The 23,529-nt window shown below is 38.2% G+C and overlaps 1 protein-coding gene across 1 annotated transcript in view; it reads right to left on the bottom strand.

Annotated features, from left to right (window-relative positions):
* Positions 1–827: 827 nt before the first annotated feature.
* The window catches only part of MYOF (myoferlin), a gene marked incomplete at its 5' end in the record, with an annotated part of 47,520 nt that continues 24,818 nt past the window's right edge, over positions 828–23,529 (bottom strand). The window contains 26 exons of the mRNA XM_010153453.1: positions 828–1,046; positions 1,539–1,686; positions 2,029–2,138; positions 3,101–3,294; positions 4,187–4,286; positions 4,606–4,747; positions 5,353–5,448; positions 5,534–5,622; positions 6,244–6,383; positions 6,607–6,755; positions 7,294–7,464; positions 9,069–9,160; positions 9,272–9,427; positions 9,881–10,006; positions 10,636–10,734; positions 12,031–12,042; positions 15,765–15,841; positions 16,388–16,553; positions 17,078–17,239; positions 17,510–17,608; positions 17,771–17,929; positions 18,023–18,204; positions 20,015–20,092; positions 21,487–21,598; positions 22,687–22,860; positions 23,126–23,268. Of these exons, the coding sequence (XP_010151755.1) occupies positions 1,011–1,046; positions 1,539–1,686; positions 2,029–2,138; positions 3,101–3,294; positions 4,187–4,286; positions 4,606–4,747; positions 5,353–5,448; positions 5,534–5,622; positions 6,244–6,383; positions 6,607–6,755; positions 7,294–7,464; positions 9,069–9,160; positions 9,272–9,427; positions 9,881–10,006; positions 10,636–10,734; positions 12,031–12,042; positions 15,765–15,841; positions 16,388–16,553; positions 17,078–17,239; positions 17,510–17,608; positions 17,771–17,929; positions 18,023–18,204; positions 20,015–20,092; positions 21,487–21,598; positions 22,687–22,860; positions 23,126–23,268 (3,212 nt within the window). The remainder of the gene's footprint in view (positions 1,047–1,538; positions 1,687–2,028; positions 2,139–3,100; positions 3,295–4,186; positions 4,287–4,605; positions 4,748–5,352; positions 5,449–5,533; positions 5,623–6,243; positions 6,384–6,606; positions 6,756–7,293; positions 7,465–9,068; positions 9,161–9,271; positions 9,428–9,880; positions 10,007–10,635; positions 10,735–12,030; positions 12,043–15,764; positions 15,842–16,387; positions 16,554–17,077; positions 17,240–17,509; positions 17,609–17,770; positions 17,930–18,022; positions 18,205–20,014; positions 20,093–21,486; positions 21,599–22,686; positions 22,861–23,125; positions 23,269–23,529) is intronic.

Genomic DNA, 23,529 nt, shown 5'->3' with positions numbered 1-23,529 from the left:
TGGAATCCAAAGCTATAACCTGATTTGTAGTGTGGATTATATTTTACTGTGCTTGGGGTGAGGAGACTGAGCCTAAATGAAATACTTCCCATGTGCAGATCAGATTTCAAGCAAGGGTTGAATCTGGGTTGTGTATCCTCTTAATTAGATACAATCTTAAACCAAAACATACAGGGAATATGGTGAGACTATTTAACTCATTTAATTTCTTTATTAATTTGCTAATTAATGAAGAAATTAATTAGGATTTTGTGCAGAAGCATTTTCTTATTCTTAAATAACAGTGAAATACCTTAAACTCCAGATTTGTATCATTACATCCTCTGATAGACATTATACACCTAATGCAGTGTAGTTTTGCAAAAGATAAATAAAACTGTAAACTTGCATTGTAGTTGTGGGTGAGTTTATTTAAACTTATGTAAATTATACTAAGTAAACAGTAAATTATTAACTTCTATGCGTATGCAGCTGTCAAGATACAAACATAGCGTTGTCAAGTCCACAGTGCAGTAACTAAGAATTCTGAGCAGCACAATGCTGAAAACTTTTCTAGAAACGATGGCTGAGCCCCCTTGGATTGCCCTGTGAGTTACTTTGGCATAGGTAAGTAGTGTTTGGTTTTCATAAACTTAAATGCAAAGTTTCAAAGTGTGCCCAATGGAAAGGAATTCTTAAAAGGAAGTATCCATTAGTAAATAGAGATAGCAATAGCAGGCAGTCTCCTGAGTGATTTTGATTAAAAAAAAAAGGAAGTCGGAACTGTATGATGTGTAGATGCTACTGGAGTAAAAAGACGTACATGAAACATAAGGGGGTTTATCCTTTGTTTTTCAGTAACACCTGTCATGACCCTTTGAACCTTGGCTAACCTTAGTTAAAATCTTACTTATCTATTTTACAGTTCCAAATACTAGCAGATAAAAAGGATGGAGAGCCTTGATGAATTTGGTCCACAGCCTGAGGCGAAACCTCCTTACTATGGAAAAAGGTGAGGTAAAATCTCTTCTTTAAATGGGTTTCACGATCTTCATTGACAAATAGTTCTGTTGGGGGAGGAGGGAAGAAACAATAGAGGTAAAACGATGTACTCCAAACAGTTCAATGTAGTTTTGTAAAAGACATTAAAGATATTAAAATGGATCAGAATGTATTCAGGGTATGGTAAATTTCAGTTAAAATACAGTAAAAAAATGAGTAAAATATTCCAGATATTTCAGTAAAAATATTTAAAATAGACTGAAATCCAGACTCTGGGCTGTCTGTTAATCGTTTTTCATTGTGTAGGTTATTAATAGTTCTAAGGCAGTCAATCACTCTGTCTGTCCTTAACAGCTTAGTTTGGACATACATTTTAATTGTTTCTCACAGTGACAATCAGTTGAAATTGTTTATAGCTAGGGATTACATCCTTCTATCTCCCTGCTAACCCGAGGTGATAGCGTCTCTGGTCTGAGCAAGGAGTGTATCCTGCTGGCGACTCGTACAAGCTAGTTTCATACCACAGCTGAAGAAGAGTAACTTCCAAAAATTCTTACCGGCAGTGAGTAGAGGAGTACTGCTACAAACAAGAGTAAAATCAGCAAGATGATAAGGCCTACGAAGAGCCACTTAAACCTGCGCCACACAATAAATTTCATTGTCTTGCAGGGATTTGTAAACCAAAGGAAGGAAGTATCTGGTCGGCTGCATTTTGAAAGGGAAAAAAAAAGAAAATCATAAAACAAATATTATAAAAGCAGGGAATTCGTAAGCATGAGAGCATAACACATTAAAACACTCTGGTTTGGAGGCAGAAGAAAACACATAGTTCTGTAATGTAAAACAGCAGTTTAAGAAAACTTGTGCCATGAATACCACCTTGCATTTTATCCTAAGGTTGCAGAAGGAAACAAGGCTCGCTTTTCTAAATAGAGCTTTACAAAGGATAATCGGTGTCTAATAGATCCTTTGCATGCAGATTTTGTCGAGTACATCAGAGTAGTTAGAGACTGTATTTCTCATGCTAGGGAGAGAAAAATGTCTTACTTTGGCAGATCTAGTTTGGGATTCATGTTGGGTTCATCTCTTCCCTTACCAGCTGGCCTTTCCTCAGCTTCTTTTTCATTGACAACTTCCAATGTCATTTCAACTTTACCCTTCAGAAAACACATGGCATGAGACAAGCATCTTATTGGAACAACACAGGTTGTACTTGTTTGGTACTTATACAGCAGGGTTTGGGATCAGCTTGTGTGCATCTGTGTATTTTCTATTTCCTTCTCAAAATTTACTTATTTCAGCCATGTGTGACTGTGTCACCGAATCAGGGGGGGGGGGGGGGGAAATCACAGTACATCAAATGGTTCTGCTAACTCACTTGTAGTTTTCTTTTAAGCTATACCTTGGGGTTTTTTCCAATTTAGCAAAACAAACCCAATTAATCTCTTTCGAAAAAACCCAAGAACTAAGCATCTCTTTTTTCATGTTGCAGTGGCTGATCGACGTTTCTGAATATTCTTCCTCATTTACTAAATTCCAGTAGTAAAGTTTAAAGGCAAAAAACGTTAGAAAGAAGAAGTGGACACACTTGAAAGGTTTAATGTTCTAGCAAGTGATAAATATGCATTTATATTCTTCATAGAGCAGGTTAAAATGCTTTAGGTCTCGATTGCCTCATAATCACAAAGCTAGTCTGGGTTCTCAGTACATAAATTATATTTGCTGTGTACAAAAATGCTTTGCATTTGAAGTGTTTTCTTTAGTCTTTAATGCGTTTAGGACGTCTCGCGTTTCTCCAAAGCAATAACATGATGAATTCATTCACATAACTGCTGGCTGCTTCGGTGAGATAACGTGCCTCAACCTGGCGCCAGAGTCCTGTCAGTTAAACAGACTTAAAACCAAAAGAAACAAATTGAAGTATTAAACTCATACTTAGAACAACAACAACAATGTTGATGGAGCAAAGCTCCTGAACTCGTGCATGGAACATTCTATTTACTCTGCTTATGCACTGCAAGTTAACAGCCAAGTGGGGAAGTCTTTACAGTCTGTCTTTATAATCTGCGAAGCAAGGTGGGCGTGTTTTAAGTGCTATGTGAAGAAGTAACAGTCATACCGCTAAAATGCGGGAACCATCCTTTTCAACGCAACACGGCCACCATCCCTTCATGGATTTCTGCTCAAAGAGGGAGGCAGTCCTGGGAGCCTTCTGGGAGCTGTCTGCCTTGTAATCTGGAATCATGTCTATATTGCACTTCTCCGGAACTTTTGCTGGAATGATTGTTTTATGTAAATCAAGCTCCACAAAGCCTAGGAGATGGATAGAAAAATAAACACAACCAACCCTACAGCATTAGTAGTTCAACATCAGCCTTTCCTGTCTCTAAACATGTTATACAGGAAAAACAAGCAACATACACATTGCATTCTTGTTTGTCTAAGGATGCTGTGAGGCAGGGAAGTGGGACGCAGGAGGCTGTGACTAAGCCCATCTTGCTGGTGCTGAAGGTGCTGGTGTCGATAAATTGGACTTGGCAAGTTCACCCCTTTTTTAACGCAAGATCACTTGATTTTTAAGAGGGGTTTTTCCCCCACACATCTAAACAGAAGATAACCAAATACAGCAAAGTAATACTAATATAATTTTGGATAGTTAAATGCACAATTTAGCTAACTTTAATAATGGTTATAAATCAATTATTTGTTTTCTGATTTTGAGGTCTATATGGTTGGCATGTAAGGCATTTGAAGCTGTCTTAATACAGGGCAGAGAATCCTCTGCAGAGCAACATCCCTACAAAAAGCAGGGACCAATAATGGTGTGAAGTAGGTTGCTTAAACTAAATTACAGCCTTATGTCAATACTCTCACTTAGAATTGAAGTACTCTTGTTTTAAGTAATTTTACTGAAAGATAGAGGCAAAATAAGTTTTCATGCATATTATTATTATTTCGTGTGCTTTGTGATAGGGCTTCCCTGAATGAAGAGTATCTTGGTTTACCTGCAAGTAGGCCTTTACTGAGTGAATATTGACTCATTCATGCATGAGCACAAGTAACCCTGTACTGTGTGGGAAAGCAGCAGTGTATCTGCATGCTCAGTGGCTCACTTGATAAACACACTCCTTTTGCAGTAACTGTAAATTGTTAATTTTTATCTCTTACTCTGAGGCAACAATAAGACTTTTCTTAGAATTCTTACCCAGGTAGTCATCCAAGGAGAACTTGTCATTATCCCATATCTGAACGATCAGTTTCGGTGGTATTCTGAATTCTGTCTTGTCAAGACTCCAGAAATGTTCCTAAATTTTTAAAAAACAAAACCCAAGCACCCATTTTACAATTACTTACGAAAATTCAAGGCTGTGGTCTGTGAGTGTTTGTGAAGTTGGGGGTTGGTGGAAGCATTAATGATCTAATCTTGCCCATGCTATGAGGAGACTGCTGTGGTTGTCAGTGTGTCCTTCCTGGCTCAAAGGCAAAAGTGAATCTGTTCGCAACAGCAGTTTGAGAAAAGTATGCAGAGCTGAGCCAAACTGCCTCTTTCAGTACGTAGGTACCAAATTCATCAGACTAATTACAATCTGTATTCTAAGCACTGAAATCTTTAGAAACACTTACCTTTTTGGAAACTACACAGAGTTGCTCTGCTGGGAGGTAGTCAAAAGGAAAAACAAATCTCCAGTTAAAGTTCCCTTCACCATCCAATGAGCGGTAGTGAACATCGGTTTTCTGCTTATTTTCTTCATTACCGGGCATCCATCTGAAAACAGAGACTGGTGTTTGCAGTGGGACTACACTGCTGCCTCTTCGCACTGTAACCGTGTCATTGGCTGGTTGCAAACAGGCTGTAAGAGATGCTCGTCGAGGGCTGGGGCCCCTTTCACCACCTTTCACAGTTTGGATCCAATTTGGCACTGTAAATGGGAACATCTGAACTGAATTTCTGATCACCTGAATCTCTGTATCAGTGGTGAGTTGTTGCGGGGGGGGTGGTGTAATTTCTTTTTTAGGAGAAATAGATCAATAGCCTAGTAGTATATTCCTCTGATTTCCATTATTTTTTTTTACATTAAGGCTAGGAAATGCAAAAAGGAAGAATCCAGGTTACGCAGCACCAAAACTAACCCATTATCTTTTCAATTGCTTCCTGCCTTAAGAGATGTACTTTGGGATCTTTCACTGCACAACAGCTGGTCATGCTTTATGTCATAATACTTCTGTACTTCCCTGAGGTTAGCGCTATTTCAGAGGCTGTGGTGTGCACTGACTTGGCCTGAACCACATCATCTTTGGAACCCATGGTCTAGGCATTCCCAGGACATCCTGGATGTCAGTCAGTTCTGTTATATGATAGGATGCTCCTACCCCTTCACGTAAATGTCACTCATTTCTTCCCCTGTGATGCTCTTTTCATCCAGAAGGACATCTTTGGTGTTCCAGACTATCACCCGCAAGACATACCTAAGGGAGAGAAGACGATTGAGGAAAGAACTGACTCGCCCTTGCCAGGGCTGCCACATGGCGTGTGGTATACATGGATACTCACTTCTTGGCTTTTCGGGGAGTGATGTCGAAGGGAGGGCCTGGAGGTCCTAAGCTTTTGGGGAAAACATCAACCCACATCTGAAGCTTTCCCTGTAGCAGTGGAGAAGACGGATGAGGCATTGTTTGTTGCATACAGGTTTGTCACAGTAATTCCATGGAACTGCTTATTGACATGGTTAGTTCTAATTTTAGCCACAGAGTGGAGCTCACTCATGTTACTGATAGAACTTCTACAGACTTCAGATGGGAGCAAGGCAATTCTTCATGTTATATAAGCTTCTTTAAATGGAACAATGCCAAGGATTCAGAAGATGGTAGGGACATTAATTTCTAGTGAATTCAGTGCATGTTAGGTGCCATGGCAGTTCTCATTCTTTAGATCCAAGGTTCTGTTCTCTCAGAAGTGGTATTGAGCACAGCGTCATACATGTAAGTTCCTGACAGTTGGCAGCTGGTGCCTACCCAGTGCAGATGATCTTTCCCCATTTCCACTCTGTCAGTGTTTAAGGAGTCATTTATGGGTCTTAACATCAAAGCATAACTGCATTTTGTTATGTTTCTAGACTAACCTGCGTTAGTTCCTCAGTCAAGTAATACTAATCTGTAGCCCTCTTTCCCCTGAGGGATACCGCGCTACTGACAACATGATACAAATGCAGCAATGCTCCATTGCTGCATTCGAGAAACCAGGAGTAAACTGGTTAATAGTACCTGGGAGATGTTGGGCTGGAAGGTGCTGTATAAGGTCCTTGTCTCCACGTGTTCGGGTACCAAACCCTGGGTTCTGAGGATATGAAGGGCTAGCCGCTCTTCACCCGGACCAAGATGTTGATGCAAAATTTTGTTAGCTTCTGAAAGAAAAGAAATGGAAAAAACCACAGGGGCCCATGAACCAGAATTTGCATTTGAACTTTAAAAAAATTTAAACCCAGATATTTAAAATAGAGCAGAAAACTGTGCTTAACTTTACCAAAAAGTCAACTTTTTTCCAATTTTCCATAAATAACTGAGAAGTTTAATGTTTGTATCAGTATGGATTTTTGACAGAAATATGAATTAAGTGAACAAGCTCACCCGCTTCGTCCAAAGTATAGTCTCGTCCCCCATAGTTAATCTTTCTTCCATTCTCAGAGAGGACAGGAGGAGCATAGCCTTTAAACCTGGCTACATTTTGCAATAACTGGGTTGGTTTTAGTTGATCACGCCAGGTATTCACACCTGAACTTTTAGGAAAGCAACAGAAACACATCCTGAAGTTATTCACCATTCCACACACTTACACATCATTTAAACTGTATTGATTAAACTAATGCAGAAAGGGCAGCGCTGTAACGGCCTCGAGTGAGGCCACTGGAGTTTGATACAGTGACAGAATTTTGTACCAGCTCAATTACCCTCCAAGATCGAGTGCTTTTTTCTTTGCATATCAAAATAATTTACACTAACAGATGCTTTCATGGTTATTTCCATGAATAGGTCAGAAAATTGTCTTCAATGTGTGTTCTCTGTACAGAAATAACACACGTTACCATATAAAGAGAAAATTAAACTATTTGACATGGTTTTCAGTCAAGGCCCTTCTGAAGACTTTGCAGCTTAACTCGGAATTCAGGTGGTAGAGTGAGCACAACAAACACCCATGAAAAGCCACAGCACTGGGCTTTAACCATATAATTAAGATGAAGGAAGCCCAGATTTTTTTTACAGAGGCTGGGTACTAGATCTTACAGATAAAAAACTTCAACAGTCAAAATTACTTACATGCAATACTGCTGTGGGATGCCACAGTGAGATCCATAACGAGAAAGGAATCTGTTCTCAAGGTCAATTATGGTTTCACCCACTTTTTCATCACGAGTCAATGTGTCATAGTCATAGACTGAAATTTTCAGATCCTTTTCTTGAGGCAAGAAGCAGCTGAGTTCATACATTCTAAACATAAAAAAGTCCAAATAATGCTATCGTTCTTTTTAGCAATACTTTTTATATTTAAACTTAAAAAAAAACCTTTAAAACCCCCACTTCTTGGTTTATTTTTGAGCAAAAGCCTTTACAACATATTAAAGGGGTGCTTCCAATGCTGAAAAATCTAGCAGTAGTTACCACTTTTGTTCCAATTTCTATTTGCAATTATTAATAATTTGGTTTGTACTCCTACGGATATTACATCCTTCTTTTCTGCACAATGTATTAGAATCATAGAATCTTTTAGGTTGGATATCAAGTCCAATCTAACCGAACACTGCCAAATCTACCAGTAAACCATGTTCCTGAGTGCCTCATCTACACTTAAATACCCCCAGGAAGGGTGACTCAACCACCTCCCTGGGCAGCCAGTTCCAGTGCCTGACAAGCCTTTCAGGGAAGAGATTTTTCCCACGCCTGTAGCGTTGCAGGGGGTTGCTGAGCCAAGTGCAGGACTCGGCACTTTGCCTTGTCAAACCTCATACAATTGGCCTCAGCCCATCGATCCAGCTTGTCCACCTATTACTGAGATGCTTTCTTTGTGGCAGCTTGAGTTGGGACTGAGAAAGAAACCGGCATGGCTCTGCCAGCCACTCTGTAAAAAGGATGGCTGTTCAATCCAGTTTCTGTATGATTGGAAACTTTTATTTTTCTTTTTACTACAATACAAGCACAGTTGGAGCCTTAAAAATATGGTCCAAATGTTTAGCTTCTGTGACTAGAAGGGACTATTCTGTCATCTAGCTGTCCTACACATAACAGACTGTAGTGTTTTCTCAAATTAATTCCCTGAATTTACTTTCAAGTTATGCAGCCTTATGGTTTCTACTCTGCTGAAGCACTTACCCTTGACATAACGTATTCCATGGTTAATTACTCTCTCCATCTTCTATTGTTTTGTTTTGTTTCTAGTCTAACTTTTTAGCTTTGACTTCCAGGCTCATTCTAGAAATTGAAGGTTCTTTGTACCTGTAATCAAGTCTCTTTGCTGTCTATTTGCTATCATTGCAAAGTATGCTTTCCAAAATCTTTATAATTCTTCTACTCCACTTCTCCTAGCTTTCCAATTTATCAAAATCCTCCTCTAACTCTGGACACCAAGCCAGACCCAGAATTTCATTAGTAGTTATAAAGATGATGTAACCTCTCCATTCCAAATTAGCATTTTTCTATTCCTACACTTCAAAGATATCATTCGCCTTTGAAGGAAAGGCCAGTGTCCTGGAAATACACGTTAAGCCAATTACTCATTGTGACATCCAAGTAGTTTTCAGAGTCAAAATTTTTTCCCTAGTCCATAAGCATATTTTGTTATAGTTGTATGTGTAACGCTGGGTGGTTTTAAGGTACATTGATTGGCCTTGTGCAAGTTAGCAACGTGATACAGAAACTCTGTAGACTAGCCAAAACCCCTGTGTTGCCCAACGATTTCAAAGGGAAATGCCTTATGAAACATTCCTCACAATTAATTGTCAGTATATAACTATGAATAGAGCATTGGATATTTCAAATAATGCTTTATCTAAAAATATCTAAAATACATTAAATTGCAAACACAAAAATTTTGTTACCTGCCAAAAATTGGATTGAGAGTATTCGGCACATAATTATCTCTGTCTTCAATTACTTTTTTACTTAGGGATATTTTTATATACGGATCACACTATGTAAAATAAGAAAAAAGAATATTGTTAAGGAACAGTCAGGCTAACTTTATTTGCAACATACTACAGCAGAGTTAACTCTCAGACATTCCAAAAGCAAGAAGTCTCACCAGCCCATTGTTATCCTGGGGTTGAAGCTGCAAAGCTCGAACAACGTATATCCGCACAATACACTCCTGAGGCCCACTGTCTGGTAGCTCACGGAACTGGCGAGGAGGAGCCGGAATAGTGGGATCATCAGGTAACGCATAGATTTTAAAGGATCCCTGTAAAAAAATTACAAAGACTCAGTCAATATAAACATAGAAAAGTCCCTCTGCTAGGTTTGGCTTTTTCTTACTTATCCTACACATACACAGCCTGTTTTATATAGGAATAGCAAAACATAGCCTGAGCCACAGTCAGATAGAATTCTTTTGTTTTACTTCAGTGGGTTTTGGTTAGCAGGTGAAACTTCAGCCCTGTCCGAGAGGTTATCAGGGAATGTGCTGTTCCACAGGTACCAGGGAAGATCAGGAATGATATTTCATTAACACATATCACATTTAGTGGGGAAAAAAGTCCTGAACCTAAGAATTTAGGAGCACCTGCTGCCCCTATAAACGCATGCATCCACTATCGAGCTGAAATGCTTGTGTGTGTACTTACTGAAATGATAACCACCTACACAAAAAAGACTGCATCCAGCCTTTGGTTGTTGCTCATTATTTGAAATATACCTTGAATTCCCCAACCACTGATGGATCATCGCTGTCCTCAGATTTGCCCCTGTATAGTTTAAATGTATCGCAGAAGTCTGTTAAGCTATTAAATTCAGGTACTTTTTCCAATTCACAGTCATACACCTTAAAAAAAAAAAAAAAGGAAAATGAAAGAAATGTTTAGAAATTATCATACATAACAGCTCCTCCATGCTGGCATTGCAAAGTGTACTGTATGTTTGAGGAAATAACATAAGAAACCAAACATCTGGAACAATTTCTGGTTTTACACTGAAGTGGATGCAAATACAATGTTTAGAGAACATACCATCAGGCTTCATGTAGGCCTTGATGAAAACAGAGTAAGTACCATTTCACAAGCTTATCTTCACTTTCTTTGCTAGGTGCATTAGATGAGAAAGCAAGTGGTCTGGCTTCCACACTCAATCAACAGACAGTAAAAGCACTGGTCCTCTGTGTTCATACTTTCTCAGTGTGTATGTTTATTTAGGCCTGCCTGGCACCCAAAGAAATCAGGACTAAAATGTGACTGAAGGTTAGATTAAACTCTTAATACATCTCTTAATAAGCACAGTATCTTCTTAAAACCTTCATTTCACCACATGAATCAGTAACGTACCTTTACATGTACTGTTAAATTTAAAAGATCATTAAAAAAAAAAAAAAGAAAGAAAATTAAAGGGCATAGCTCTGACCAGGTTTTAGGCCCATAAACACTGAGATATGTTAGTTTATTTTATCTTGAGCAATACCTTCAAAGTGTCATATCCTTTTTTAATATACTGTCCACATTTTTCATGTTCTCCAACTGAAGCATAAAATTTGCTCCACCAGTCAACGATTTCTTCCTCCTTAAAGAAAAGCAAATAAAGAAGTATTTTATTGGGAGATAAATCCTCTTTTATATCATGTTGTACAGCTGAAACAATGAACAATTATGCATACTAAAAGATAATATACTCTAAAACTTATAATCAGTTAAATAATATTAAAGGTTCAGCTGAAAGAGAATTAGAATGTAAATATCAAGGCTAAAAAGATGGAATTTCTCTTACTCAGGTTTAGGTACCTACATAATCCAGCTGCATCGATAGTCAAGAGCCAGCCGTCTCCAAGCAAGCAATTAATTACTGGTATCTAGATGCCTATCTCAAGGGACTGATTTCTGGAGGTGTGTGCATTTCTCTCGTCCCTCTTCCAGCAGTGCAGGCCAGCCTAGCTACCAGAGTTGTAGATTCCTTAGGTCAGAGGAAGTGAGGGCACGCCTAGGCAGTGCAGTCACTGTTTCAGCTGTTAAGGGCAACCAACATCATACCTGGTGTTCATCATAGGAATTACATGACTGTAAAAACTACAGTCATGTAATTACAGAATGCTGAAAACTTTTTCCTGAGGGATAAATGCTTTCAGCATTCTCATTTATTTCAAAACCGTCGTCGTACAACAACACTGGGACAGACCAGTAACTGCTCTCAGCACACATCATTCCGTTAAAACCAGTGGGGATTGCCTGTGTCGTGACAGAATCTTGTAGTTGGAGACTTACCTTAATGTTTACCAAATGCAGCGGAAAAGAAGCAGCTCTTAAAAATAATACTTCAATGACTCTCATGAAACCCTAGATGCCAGCAATCTGTACATTCCACTGAGACAGAATTTCTGTGGGGTTTTTTATATTTTTATTTATTTAAGTCTGATAATCACTTTCTTCAACAGAGTGTTTTTTTCTGTCCATAGGGGCCTCATAATATAATTATTTGCCTTTGAAATCATATTTTAATTGCTCGTTAATACTACTCATTCTGGGAATGAACAGAATGGACAGTATTCATTCACTGTGCAAATTTGAAAAAACTCTGAGTGTTTGGATTTAAAGAGAGTCTTGAAGTATTATACAGACCATCAAATGTGAGTGTTTGGGTTTTTTTAATACCTAGGGGTTATTATTTCAGTCCTGCATATTTTTCCTAAATTTACCATTTTACAAATTGATTGCAGGTTTTACATCTAACATTTTCAGAGACTGCTGTTCTCATCCACATGCTTAAAATGTTAATTTAGGAGGCAGTATTGAAATACGGATTTTCAATTGAAGATCTCATTTACAAGAAAACAATGTGTAGATTTTTAAAAATAGTATACATTACCTTTTCCGTAAGCTGCTCACGAGGACCAGTTCATTAAAAAAGAGAAAAATAAAAACAATGGTAAGGATATGATTTGTAGAACTTTATACATTTAAATAGGGTTTAAAAGTTCAGAGTTTTGTATCTAGTGTGTAGGTAAAGTAAGTTACTAACATAATTAATTTATAAATACTTGTAAAGAATATTCAGACACCATGTATTTCATTTTTTGTTGTTGCTGCTGGCAGTATGTCCTAGATATTATGCTGGAGCATACACATAAAAACAGTTAAAAAGCAAGTTTTCAGGACTGTAAGACATTATCACCCTGTGCTTTGTTCTTCACATAAAGCAAACCTGAGAGAAACTTGGTTTTCTTATTGCATCATTGCAGTATTGCACTCTAGGGTCTATCTCTTGATTTCCACAGTAGCATCGTTCCCTGCTTTCATCTGTGGATGCACAGAGCACTGGATCTGAGTGATTTCAGATGTAAAATGTTTTTAATTGCATTACAAAACTGAATCTATTCAGAGATTCTTTTCCAAACAACTTTCGCATACATAAAATCCAAGTGATTTTTTTCCTCCTTTTTGAATATTTACTTATTTACAAAACAATTTGCTAATGTTCAACAGCTGTTTCCCTTCTCCTTCTACTACTGTTTTTCAATTTTTTGCAGGCTATGGATTTTCAGGAGTCTGAAAAAAACGTGAAGACTTATAAAGTAAAGTAACACTAGTACATGTGCCTATAGATTTATCTGTATAAGTGCAATAAAAACCTGCACAATCCAAAATGCTTCACCTGTTGAATCACAGATACCATTAATTATGACCCATTCAGAGCAAGCATCATGCAGCCCATTTGGAAGCCAAAATTACCATGTGTGATTTGTGTTTATTTATCATAGCTTGTGTTTTAATTTAAAGGCATAATCCATAAATTTTTGTGCAAAGCAGAAGAAATAGCAAACCGTGTTATGAATACAAGCCAAATGCATCACTAGGTCAGGACACCACTGGTATATCACACTCATTTACTCCCATTTCTACTTTGCAAGTAATCATCTCGCTGGCATGTTCAGGTCTACTGTATTTTAGCAGTCTTGTCTAACTTCAAATCAGAAATACAGCAGAATTCTTTCAGATTTGCATGGAACTGTCAGACTTTCTAAAGGCAGTTGGAGTGAGTTATTCTCAGAAATTGTATCATTGGTGAGTTGCAAAACTTAGAAGCAGAATTCATGAGGTAACTTTGAAGGCCTTGCCGGATTTAAATGTGACCGTTTAAACACCAGCTTGTAATGCTGGCAATAGCAAGGGTAGCTTGCACAATCATGCAATAATAATTTAAACTCCCAATTTAAAGCCGTTTCACAAAATATATTGTGTGGAACTCTGAATCTTTCCTCAAAGCATAATGTTGGAAAAGTTCAAATTAAGGTTTGTGGGTTTGGGTGGTTTGTTTTGTTTTGGTTTTTTTTTTTCCCTTGACGTAGCTTCAGATGTCTCTTCAAAATAATGCACTTGGTAGCTTTGGGAAGAAGAGGTTAAAAAAATCACAAACTTATGACCTTCTTTAAAATTCGCAAAGCAAATAATGAGTCTTCAATATTTGGATATTATTGTTACTAAAACTGGTAAGCAGGATGTGCTCACAGAATGCTAAAACACAGAATAAAGTGCTTGATGATCAATTTGAGATTTTGGAGTGAAATTTTCACATGGTAAAGGTCACGTAACGGTTGCTGTCCTTTCTTTTTAACGTACTCGACCATTTCACTGTAGATTGTTATATATGAAGTTTTCAAGGCACTAACACTGAAGTATTAGCTTTTTGAACACCCCGGAATTATGGACAATACCTAAAGAGATACAGTGGATCCCTAGGATAGTTAGAGACCTTCATTTACTGTAGGTTTATTTTCTTCTCCAGAAAGCAGACTTTTAAACAAAGTTTAAATATTAATAGTGTGATTAAGTAATTGCTGTTAATTTTGGTGCTTTTGGTACATAGATTCCAAATAAGCTGACACACAAAGGAAGTTTTTAGTAGTTCATAGATACTGTACACAAATAGTAAGACTTTCAGAAGAGGGATGCCTTAATATTTGTAACTAATCATACTAGACTTATGAATGTCATCTCCTCCAAAATCTCTCTATGGATTAATTGCCAAGAGCAGTACAGCCTCGTGACCACATCACGTTAACATTCTTCCCCCACCGACCCTGTCTGGTCGTCTCCACGCATTAGCTCCGTACATACGTACATGCACTGTTGTTGGAGAAGCCATTTTGCCGAGTGCTGTTGACATACTGCTTAAGCACTGGAAATCGGAACGTAATTGAGGAAATTTATGCATTTGGTATCATCAGGGCATTATCTGCATATCACTGACACTTTCTACAGTTGTACTCATTTGCATTTGAATAGTTTTTCCTCTCCCATGTGGATACTACCACTGTATCCAGTGTTATGTGTGGCTCACCTGGTGCCAAACTTGAAAAGAAATTGTTTCACCTGATGTAGCAGTAAAAATTTTCCCTCTTATCATTGAAATCAACTACGCAGATTCAATCAATTTTGCCAGTAAGGTCAAAGTGCTAGGTTTTCTTGATTTTTTTAAATCTCTTTTCTTAAATTTTCTCTGTACCAGCTATAAAGCGTTTATATTAGAAGGCCTAATTCAGACAAAAGTTAGAGACTGTTCTAAATTAGATATTAAAAACAATTCACACGTATGATGACAGTAAATACAAGAACATGGTCTATGAGATACTTAAATTAGAGTCTGAATACCATGACATTAAGATACAGAAAGAGACATGAAAGAAGAACAATGCAATCAACAACATACTCAAATAGCAGTAAGAGTTGGAAAGTTTAAATTCAGTGGTATTTACTTTGTGACCTCTGTAACAAAATAAAGAATTCTCCACTGGATTAAGAGCCTGCAAAATTACTATAAAGGGCATAACTTTTGTACTTCCTTTAAAATAAAAGGCCATCAGAAATTTATGAAAACACCTTCTAGGTAAGGGGAACATTTTGCAGTCCTTAAGTAACTGAAAATTTTTCCTTGAAAATGTACTGTCTGGAATTTGTTTTCACTCATCTTTCAACTCAAGAGTAAAATTTTGCAAGCTGAATTATTTTTTACCTGGAAAGTAAAATTGTATTGTGGTGGTCCTGAAAGAATCAGAGCAGTAGAGAGACTCACAAGGCACAATAGAAAAGGAAAGAAGTGTTAGTGCAGAAAAAAATGACTCGGTGGCATCGGTTTTGGATGACTTCATGGTAAGAGAGGCAAAGGCACAACTGTGATAGAATGAACGTCTGAAGGTCTGTGTTACCACGGCCTTGATTCTACACCACCACAGCATACACCTACTTCTAGCTTGTTTATCTGGAGTTGCTCAGTCCGTACAAGATTAGGCTGCTCTGACCATCACCAGTGGACACCTGGGTAATGTTCTGTCACGCTTTCCGTAGCTACTGAACAAGTGAATTCATTCTTAAGCTACTGGGGTGAACTTCAGCATGCACAAAAGCTATAGTTTGATGTTTACCATATGAAAATAAAGGTTAAAATGATTAACATATTTCCTTTGCTTTCCTGTCACAAAATAACTTTGTTCCATCTGTCTTTCCAGAAGGTTCCATATGTTTCTGACAATTTTGCTGTCTAGAGAGTTTCTCAGAAATCACAGATCTGAAGAAGAAAGTCAAGCATCAGATTTCAAATATTACCTGAGCGGCTAGCAGTGGCTGCGTGTCTTCCATTTCAATTACCATGTGCTGGCGAGGTGCAGCAGAGAGCAGACTAACTGTAAGTCAAAGATACAGCATTGGAAAAATATGTCACTGAACATTTTCATCAGATCTGAAATCCAGTTACAGAAGACATAAAATAACTCACTGGCTGTATGTTTGATCCTCTAAAGAAAGCAATTGGTTGCAGTTTTTTTCTAAAAGTACAAAATATATTTTTGTGCAGGATACGCAAAAAAATATTCTACCTATTTCTCAATATGTAGAATTAAAAATGAGTAAAAATTGGAAAAATATACAGTCAGCATTGTACTCAGAGCATTCTTGCTGGAATACAGGATCATTACCCTGGTACTTAGTGCAGGGGTAATCTCCAGGTAGTTAAATCCCAAGTGGATACTAAAAGGTACACTAAGTCTGAGAGTGGACACTCTGTCCAATTATGTTCCACAGAACGTTGCGCTAATTAATACTCCCAGATGCCATCATCTCCAACAGCGCGAGACGGCTGTTCTTCAGTACAGTGCGCACAGTAAACGCTGAAGATGGGTTATCCTAGCATCACTGGAGAAAGCAGAACTTGTCCTTTTCCATCAGTCTACCTTTCAGCTGCGGTGCGATGTCTTCTTTAGTGGTGTAGGGGTCACAGCGAAAGCTCTCCAGTAAGTCAATGGTGCACTGCCCCACGATGGGCTTCCGTCCAAATGGCCTGTGGTCTATTACCTTAATCACAAGAGATGGACTGTACAACTCCTCTTTTGGCAGAAGCTGAAAATGAAAGGTTAGAATTTGTTTATAGTGCAAACAGAAGGAAAATGAATAAAGATTTCTGCCCTAAATTAAAGCTATTCCTTCATTTAACACTGACCTACTACATGCTATGGCGGTGTTGTGAATGAAGATTTCTAACCTTATATCATGATTTATTAACAGACAGTAAGAATAATTTAAACTGCCTCAAATCTTGAATCTTCTTGACTCTCGCACAACTCCCATCCTAGCAGTGGGAAAGCAGCGACACAGCTACAGGTAAATTGATGACTTTTCAAATAAACATATATATATATGACAATGGATTGTACATACAAAACCGTGTAATTTATCAATGACTGTAGAGACATGGTTGCATGAACTTTACCAGACTTTTCAGGCTCAGTAAATTGCTCATGTTAATTCAGAGAAGGATGTGCAAGCTTTTCTGTTCATTCTTGCATAACAAATCCTTGACCTTTAAAAGTATGAGATAACTGATTTTGCTACAGATAGCTGGAATATAGTTTTTTGCAACGTACAACTTTCATGAAGAGAACAGAAGATGGAAAATTTGGTGTCTTTTTGAGGTTTTTGATCACCACGGATTCCACCATTTCACCCCCACATTCCACAATGAGACTCGGAGACATAACAGGTGCCAGTTGGTAGTTTTTCATGTTCCGCAACCCCCAAGCCAGAATCTGTAAAATAAAATCCAATATAAGCAAAAGTGGGAGAGATACGAATATGCTTAATAGGATACTCCAAAGGCAGGAAAGAAGAAATGAAGGTTTTTCAATAATAACTGTGACTGGCAAAATATTTCAAGGTTTTTTCTCAAAAACATTTAAAGAAAATAATTCACCATATTTCTCGCTATGTTTTTTCTCCTAGAAGCAAGTACACAGACTTGCTGTCAAGAGGATGGGATGACTGTACTTGTATTCAGTTACTTTAAGAATAAACCACACCTCCACAGCCGTGAGTTGAACTACTGGTCTGATTCCTTGAGGTACCATGTAAAGCTTTGGTGCTCTTTGTGATGGGAGAATTGGAAGGTTGGTGTCACCCTATTAAGACACAAACATCAGGATTACTTTCTCTCATCGTCTTCAAATGAAATACTTTGCAAGTATTAGGACAATTCTTTACATTATGACTCACTGTGAAAGGATATATAATACATCGTGTTTTATTATATATATACACACACAGATTAAAAACAAAAATACCTTGTCCTTCAAAATAAGTTCTGCAGCAAAAAGAATGTCTCCACTAGCTTTGCCATTATTTATTACAGGATACCAGAGCAGTTTTGGCAAGATGTCCTCTTCTGGGACTAACTTGACCATGGGGGAACAAACACTTCTTCCAAGGAATTCATCTTTACCCTGCAACCAAAAATAGCAATCATAGCCATTAATATTATTCTCAATTAATATAAATAAACAGAAAACTGATTAGGGTAAAAAGCATTCACCTACCATTTGGTCACTGTCAAAAAGTTCAATAACAACATTAGGTGGGTTTTGGACTACTGTCTGTGGGTCCCCATAGATCTCAATTTCATTAAATATGAGAGTTTGGTCCCATGTAGGATTCAGAGTTGAATGAATGGTCTCGGTTGTTTTGCTTTGATGGAGGAAAGAAACATGAGCATACGGATCTGAAATATCATACAAAGATTAAAAGCACAGTGTTACAGACAAAGAAAACCCCATCAAGCCATAAAGCATACAAGCACCATTTGTATCCAATATCGTATGTTATTTTTCTGTTGACAGTACCAGTTCTATAAGCCATTCTACATAAAACAAAAGCCCACACATAGACATAATTTATATTCAATTTTCAAACCGAAACAAATTCCATTTGATTATTAAATAGCTTCCCTTATGTAAGTCTTGATTAACAGAATAATAAATGGAAATGATAAAACAACTTGCAAATCAGAAAGAGAACCTGTAAACTAAAATGAAAGACTGGCTATACGAATGTCCTCTTAAACACTCTCTGTAGAAGCCTTTTTTCTTTGTTCATTGATATACAACTGTACCGCCTCATAAATAATACAAAGGAATAATTCAAGTTCTGACTAGTTGCCAAACAACAAATTCTCCCAGGCTATATTGCTCAGATCAAGCATTGGTTTCAAACGTGCTTATTTATAGCAACCTCTTCTTGTGAAACAGCTGAATGATTGAAGTGGCCTAGGCCCAGTGTTTGGCAGGTCTTTAAATCATCAGGAGCTGTGTAGAAGGTATCTGATGATGGTCGTTAACACTTCCTGTACAAATTGCTATTACTAAGGACTAGAGGCTGTTGTAGAGGTTATCTTTAGGTCAGTTTCAACAGCTCCTGGCTAGGCACCTGATCAGAGTTGTACAAAATGTGACTAGTTCTTCTAACTAGTTTTAGAGGAAAATAAAATGCGGATGTGCTAGTTTATGTGTGACTGTATCCAAGGTCACTATCTTGAATTCTACATATGCAAATTAGAGGCATTTGTTGATGTTTCTTTGCATTGCTTTTAAGTGCTGCATATTGAAATAAGGCCAAATGCACGCAGGCAACTGTACAAAAACTCCCTCATTTTAGAAAACAGCACTAAAATATCTATAGGTATGTATCTTGTGAAACAAATTAACAAATGCATTACACTTTCTCATTAATTAAAACAGGGAGAAAAAGAAGGATGCAAATGGAGGTTGATGAGGAAAAAAAATTCTAAGCTGCCCATTTAATCTTTATCTTTGGCTGAATGTATTTAAAGGAAGTATAAGGTCATATTCTTACAGAATCTAATTTCAATTTGCTCTTTAAGTTCCCAGTGGAATTTTAATTAGCAGAAATTAAATACTTTGTAACCTGAGTACTGAATTAGCCCTATTACAAAGATGCCAAATGAATACAACACTGTGGAACACCCAAGAGCTGGAAATAAAAGGGCAACAGGTACACTTGTATACTCGCATAAACAAACACAAGCCATGCTTATTAGTAAGGCACAGTGTAGTTTCCTACCAGTTCATCTCAGTAATGAATTAATATAAAATACTGAGCCCTGAGAGGCACTGGGTGACATAACAGCCACCCAGCTTTCTTCATCCTTGCTTCTGTGCACGCTTCCTGCAGGACAGTTTGGGAGCTGTATGTAGGCTTTGGTTAGAAGGAGCAGCCAAGGCATAGGGAAAGGATTGGCCATGGGAACTTGACCCTATTTGAATACCCATTCCTTTACTGAGGATACGCTGACAGCAGCAGGTGCTGCACGTTCAGAGCACTTCTTTTTTGGCACCTTCTGGAGTTGCACTAACCAAATCTGGATCGTAAGTAATGAAGCCGAGACTTCATTTTTGGTGTAGTTTCAGTAGCTGGACCAGGCCTTAAGTATTTCAGATATTCTATAGCTAAATCAAGTTACCAGTTCACTGCAGAAGTGGGTTTTCTGCACCATTAGCAGGATTTTTCCATACCTGAAAAACTGTCTTTATCTAAAGCCATGAGATTTCTTGCCTGGTAGATGTAACAGCGAAGGTGGTAAGTATATACTCCTGTATCAAACAAATAAAAGCAATTCAACTGCATTATACAGGCTTCTTTACGGTAACGGAGATAGTTTGAGTTTAGAAAAATGCCTTACATATTTTAACTCCAGCACGAGCACTACAGTAACATTTCTGCTTCTCTTTTCTAGTGACAAGTGCACCAATACCAGTGAGCTGGCACCTGAGAACATTTCTTCCAACCCAACTTAGAGGAGAAATTTTAAAAAACCACTAATGCTATTTGGGCTTTTTTTATCGTATGATCATCTGAAAAACCTTCTATTCAAAAATTCCTGTTGGAAACGGTGTGATAATCCAACTCCAAAGAGAATCAAGAACTGGGAATTCCTGTGCTCAATTTAAGTATTTATTGCAGCACTTGCAGGGAGCTGGGAGTTCCACATTTGTATCTATTCGCTCTAGAAAATTACTGCAACTGCAACTCTGTCTCTTTGGCTAACAGATTTAAAAAAAAAAAAAATCACTGCAGGTAGGGGCGAGAAGCTTAAAAGGAAGATGTGAGGGTGGGCCAAATCAGGGACCCCATGTGGCTCAGTTACTACAGCTTTTCTTCAAAAGATAACAGCTCTAACCCTTTCAGCCGAGTCTCTCAAATCTGAGTCTCTCGCAGCCTCAATGCGCTGAAACCTCTGAACTCTGGCTGGAAAAAGTGCCATTTCCCCCCTGTTGTGGTCTTTATTTAAAAGAAAGCACAATAACCTTCCTCATCTTCTGAAAGACAAGATTTAAGGTTTAGGCACCCATTCCCAGCAGGGACATCAAGTTCTGTAGAGTCCAAATAAAACAGATGTTCCAGTCAGAGATCATCAAAAAGGCTTCTGAGTCTTAGGAACGGAGGGGATTGGCCTCTGTTCCTATTAACTAACACTTGTGGCTCCCATCTCAGTGTCCCTGCTTTTGTGAATCCCATTACAGTGATTCCAAGGCATTTAAAGCCAATCCAGATTGGCAAAGTTACAGTTTTGTTCACTTTGCCAACTGAACTACATGGTCTTAGTGCTGTCGCTGGGTCAAGCATTTGTCTGACCCCACACTGAGCTGTTTAAGTGAACTTCAGCTCCCTGCATCCTATGGAGGGACCCTAATGCTAAACCTGAGTCACTTGTGACAGCCTGAAATTCAGGTGCTGCAATAGTCAGCTTTAGCATTCCTGTCCCATACAGGTTTTAAAAATGTCTGTGTGACAGTGGGTTGAAATATCAAAATGACTAACTGTAAATTCTCTCTTAGTAGCCTAAGCAGGGCCCAATCAAGGATCAGATAGTAACTGTAGCAGAAGGTATATAAACCTAGATCTAAACCACAAAGAACTATAATTCTGTTTGAGAGCAGGGAGAAACAGACATGATCTAAAGGAAAGGAATCGTTAAAGAACGTACTGTCAAAATAGCAGGAAACAAGTGGTGTATTGGCACCAAACACCTTTGTAGCTGAGTCCTTGGTTTTGTCTGAGCTCTTCCCTTCTCCGTCATCAACACTAGTGTCTGCTCCCTGAAGTTATATATAGAAATAAAAGTTACTATGTATTTATAAACATAGAAGGAACCTGATAAAAGTGGACAGTGTGTGGGAATATGTGGGTTTCAGCCGCTCATCCGGGAAAAGGAGAAATTTACTTTGCTGAGTACTTTAAAGATGTTTACTTGTGTCCGAAGATCATTTCTGGTTGCTATTGAAGCTGTGCAAAAATCAGATCCAGTCATTCCATCTCACTTTCCAGAATGTCTTTGTTTCTGGAGCTACACTGGCTACCTATCAGCTCTTACTGAAGGAGAGGGTGCAGGTCTCCTGCACTGCGCTGCTGCACAGAACCACTCGAAGGCTTCATCCTAGGAACAGCCCAGCAAGTACAGTCAGAAGAGAAATCAAAACAGCAGTTTTTAAACTGTGGAACCAAACTCGTGGAGAAAGAAAATGCTATCAATAAATCATGGGTTGACATTTGGTACAAAAAAGAGAAACAAACCAAGAAAAGGGCAAACTTTGGTTAAAGCTACACAGTCAGACTCAGAATCAAAGTAGCCCTTTCACATTTGCTCCAATTTGTATTTGGTAAGTAGAGCTTTTCTATAAAGCTGCGTTAACCTGAAAACTTGAGGAATAATTACATTCTGATGATCTGTGTGTGACACTGACATCCCGGCTTCTCCAACACCTGGCTATCCTTTCTTGTGTTCTGTTGTTTAGACATGTAAATATTAGTCAGGGGCGCTACTTTCAGTGCCTGTGTTCTCTTGTGCTGACGATACTACATGTAAATTACGTGCATGGAAAGCTTGAGCTATCTTCTCACTTCACTTACAGAAGGCTCATCTGCTAATCCAGCCTTTTGCTTTACATCTTACATAACATAATAATTAAAATAATTAGAAAAATAAAGTAATAAGCATCTTATGCAAGAGTACCTACTCTGACATTAATGGTCCCTTTCAGACTTCAAACAATTTAAACAATATAAACTGCATTAGTTCCTCATTACATATCAATCTAGCAGTTCAGGGACTAAAATGGCTGATATACCTAATGGGTTCTTTACTGTAAATTAACAGATTGAACTTTTTTGACGCTCTGTCCCTTACCAAAGCACCTTCAAGTTTAAAGATAGCAGCTGCACCATGTGTCTCTGAGGGAGCCATTTTTCGTCTCCACCGTCTGCGACGGAAAGTATCAGAACTGCGTTGTTTCCAGTGAAATTTCCAGCCAATCAAGGAAGCGTATTCCCATCCTTCTTGATCTTCATGTGACAACGTTGTCTGGAATGACATAAATTCTTGTTATCCGGAGTGTTGTATAAAAAATCTGGCAGGCATAATAATCCCCTCGTAAACCAAAGCTGGAAATGTCAATTTACAAAACGACAAAGAAAATAATGGAAACATACAAGGTTGTTCTAGATTTTTGTGTTTGGTATTTTTTCTTTATTCAGGAAATGAATTACCTCATGCAGATTTTTTTAAGACATCAAAATTCAAGCTGTTACAGTGTGCAATTCTCTGACTGCGTCTCTCTGCTGCTTACCTTTCCCGCTGTTACTGCTTGAGCTGGATCCCTCTTACGTTTCCGCACCAGTCTTCGCCGTCGATGTGTATGGTACATCTTCTCTGCAGCAACCCATGACTTCGGTTTAGTGTCTGGAGGAATAGTAATTCCATATTCCCATCCTAAAACACAATTGATTAGTTGGCATATTTCCAGAAACACAAGCAAGATACAAAGAAGAAAAGCAGAGGAAATAGTTATTGTACCGACAGAGGATGAAGCTTGCGTCACACAAGACTATTTGACATTACAAACCCTAAATGCCCAATGGCTAGGGGGCAAGGGATGACATTTTATGGTGATGTTATAACATATAACGCAACTGTTATCCAAATATTTCCCTGACATTTCTCCACAGGACAACCACTGTCATGCTCAGGACA

The sequence above is a fragment of the Eurypyga helias genome, unplaced genomic scaffold (genome assembly GCF_000690775.1).
Source record: "Eurypyga helias isolate BGI_N326 unplaced genomic scaffold, ASM69077v1 scaffold5376, whole genome shotgun sequence".
NCBI lineage: Eukaryota > Metazoa > Chordata > Aves > Eurypygiformes > Eurypygidae > Eurypyga > Eurypyga helias.
The sequence above is the reverse complement of the archived record's forward strand: the minus strand, read 5'-3'. Positions and strand labels throughout refer to the sequence as shown.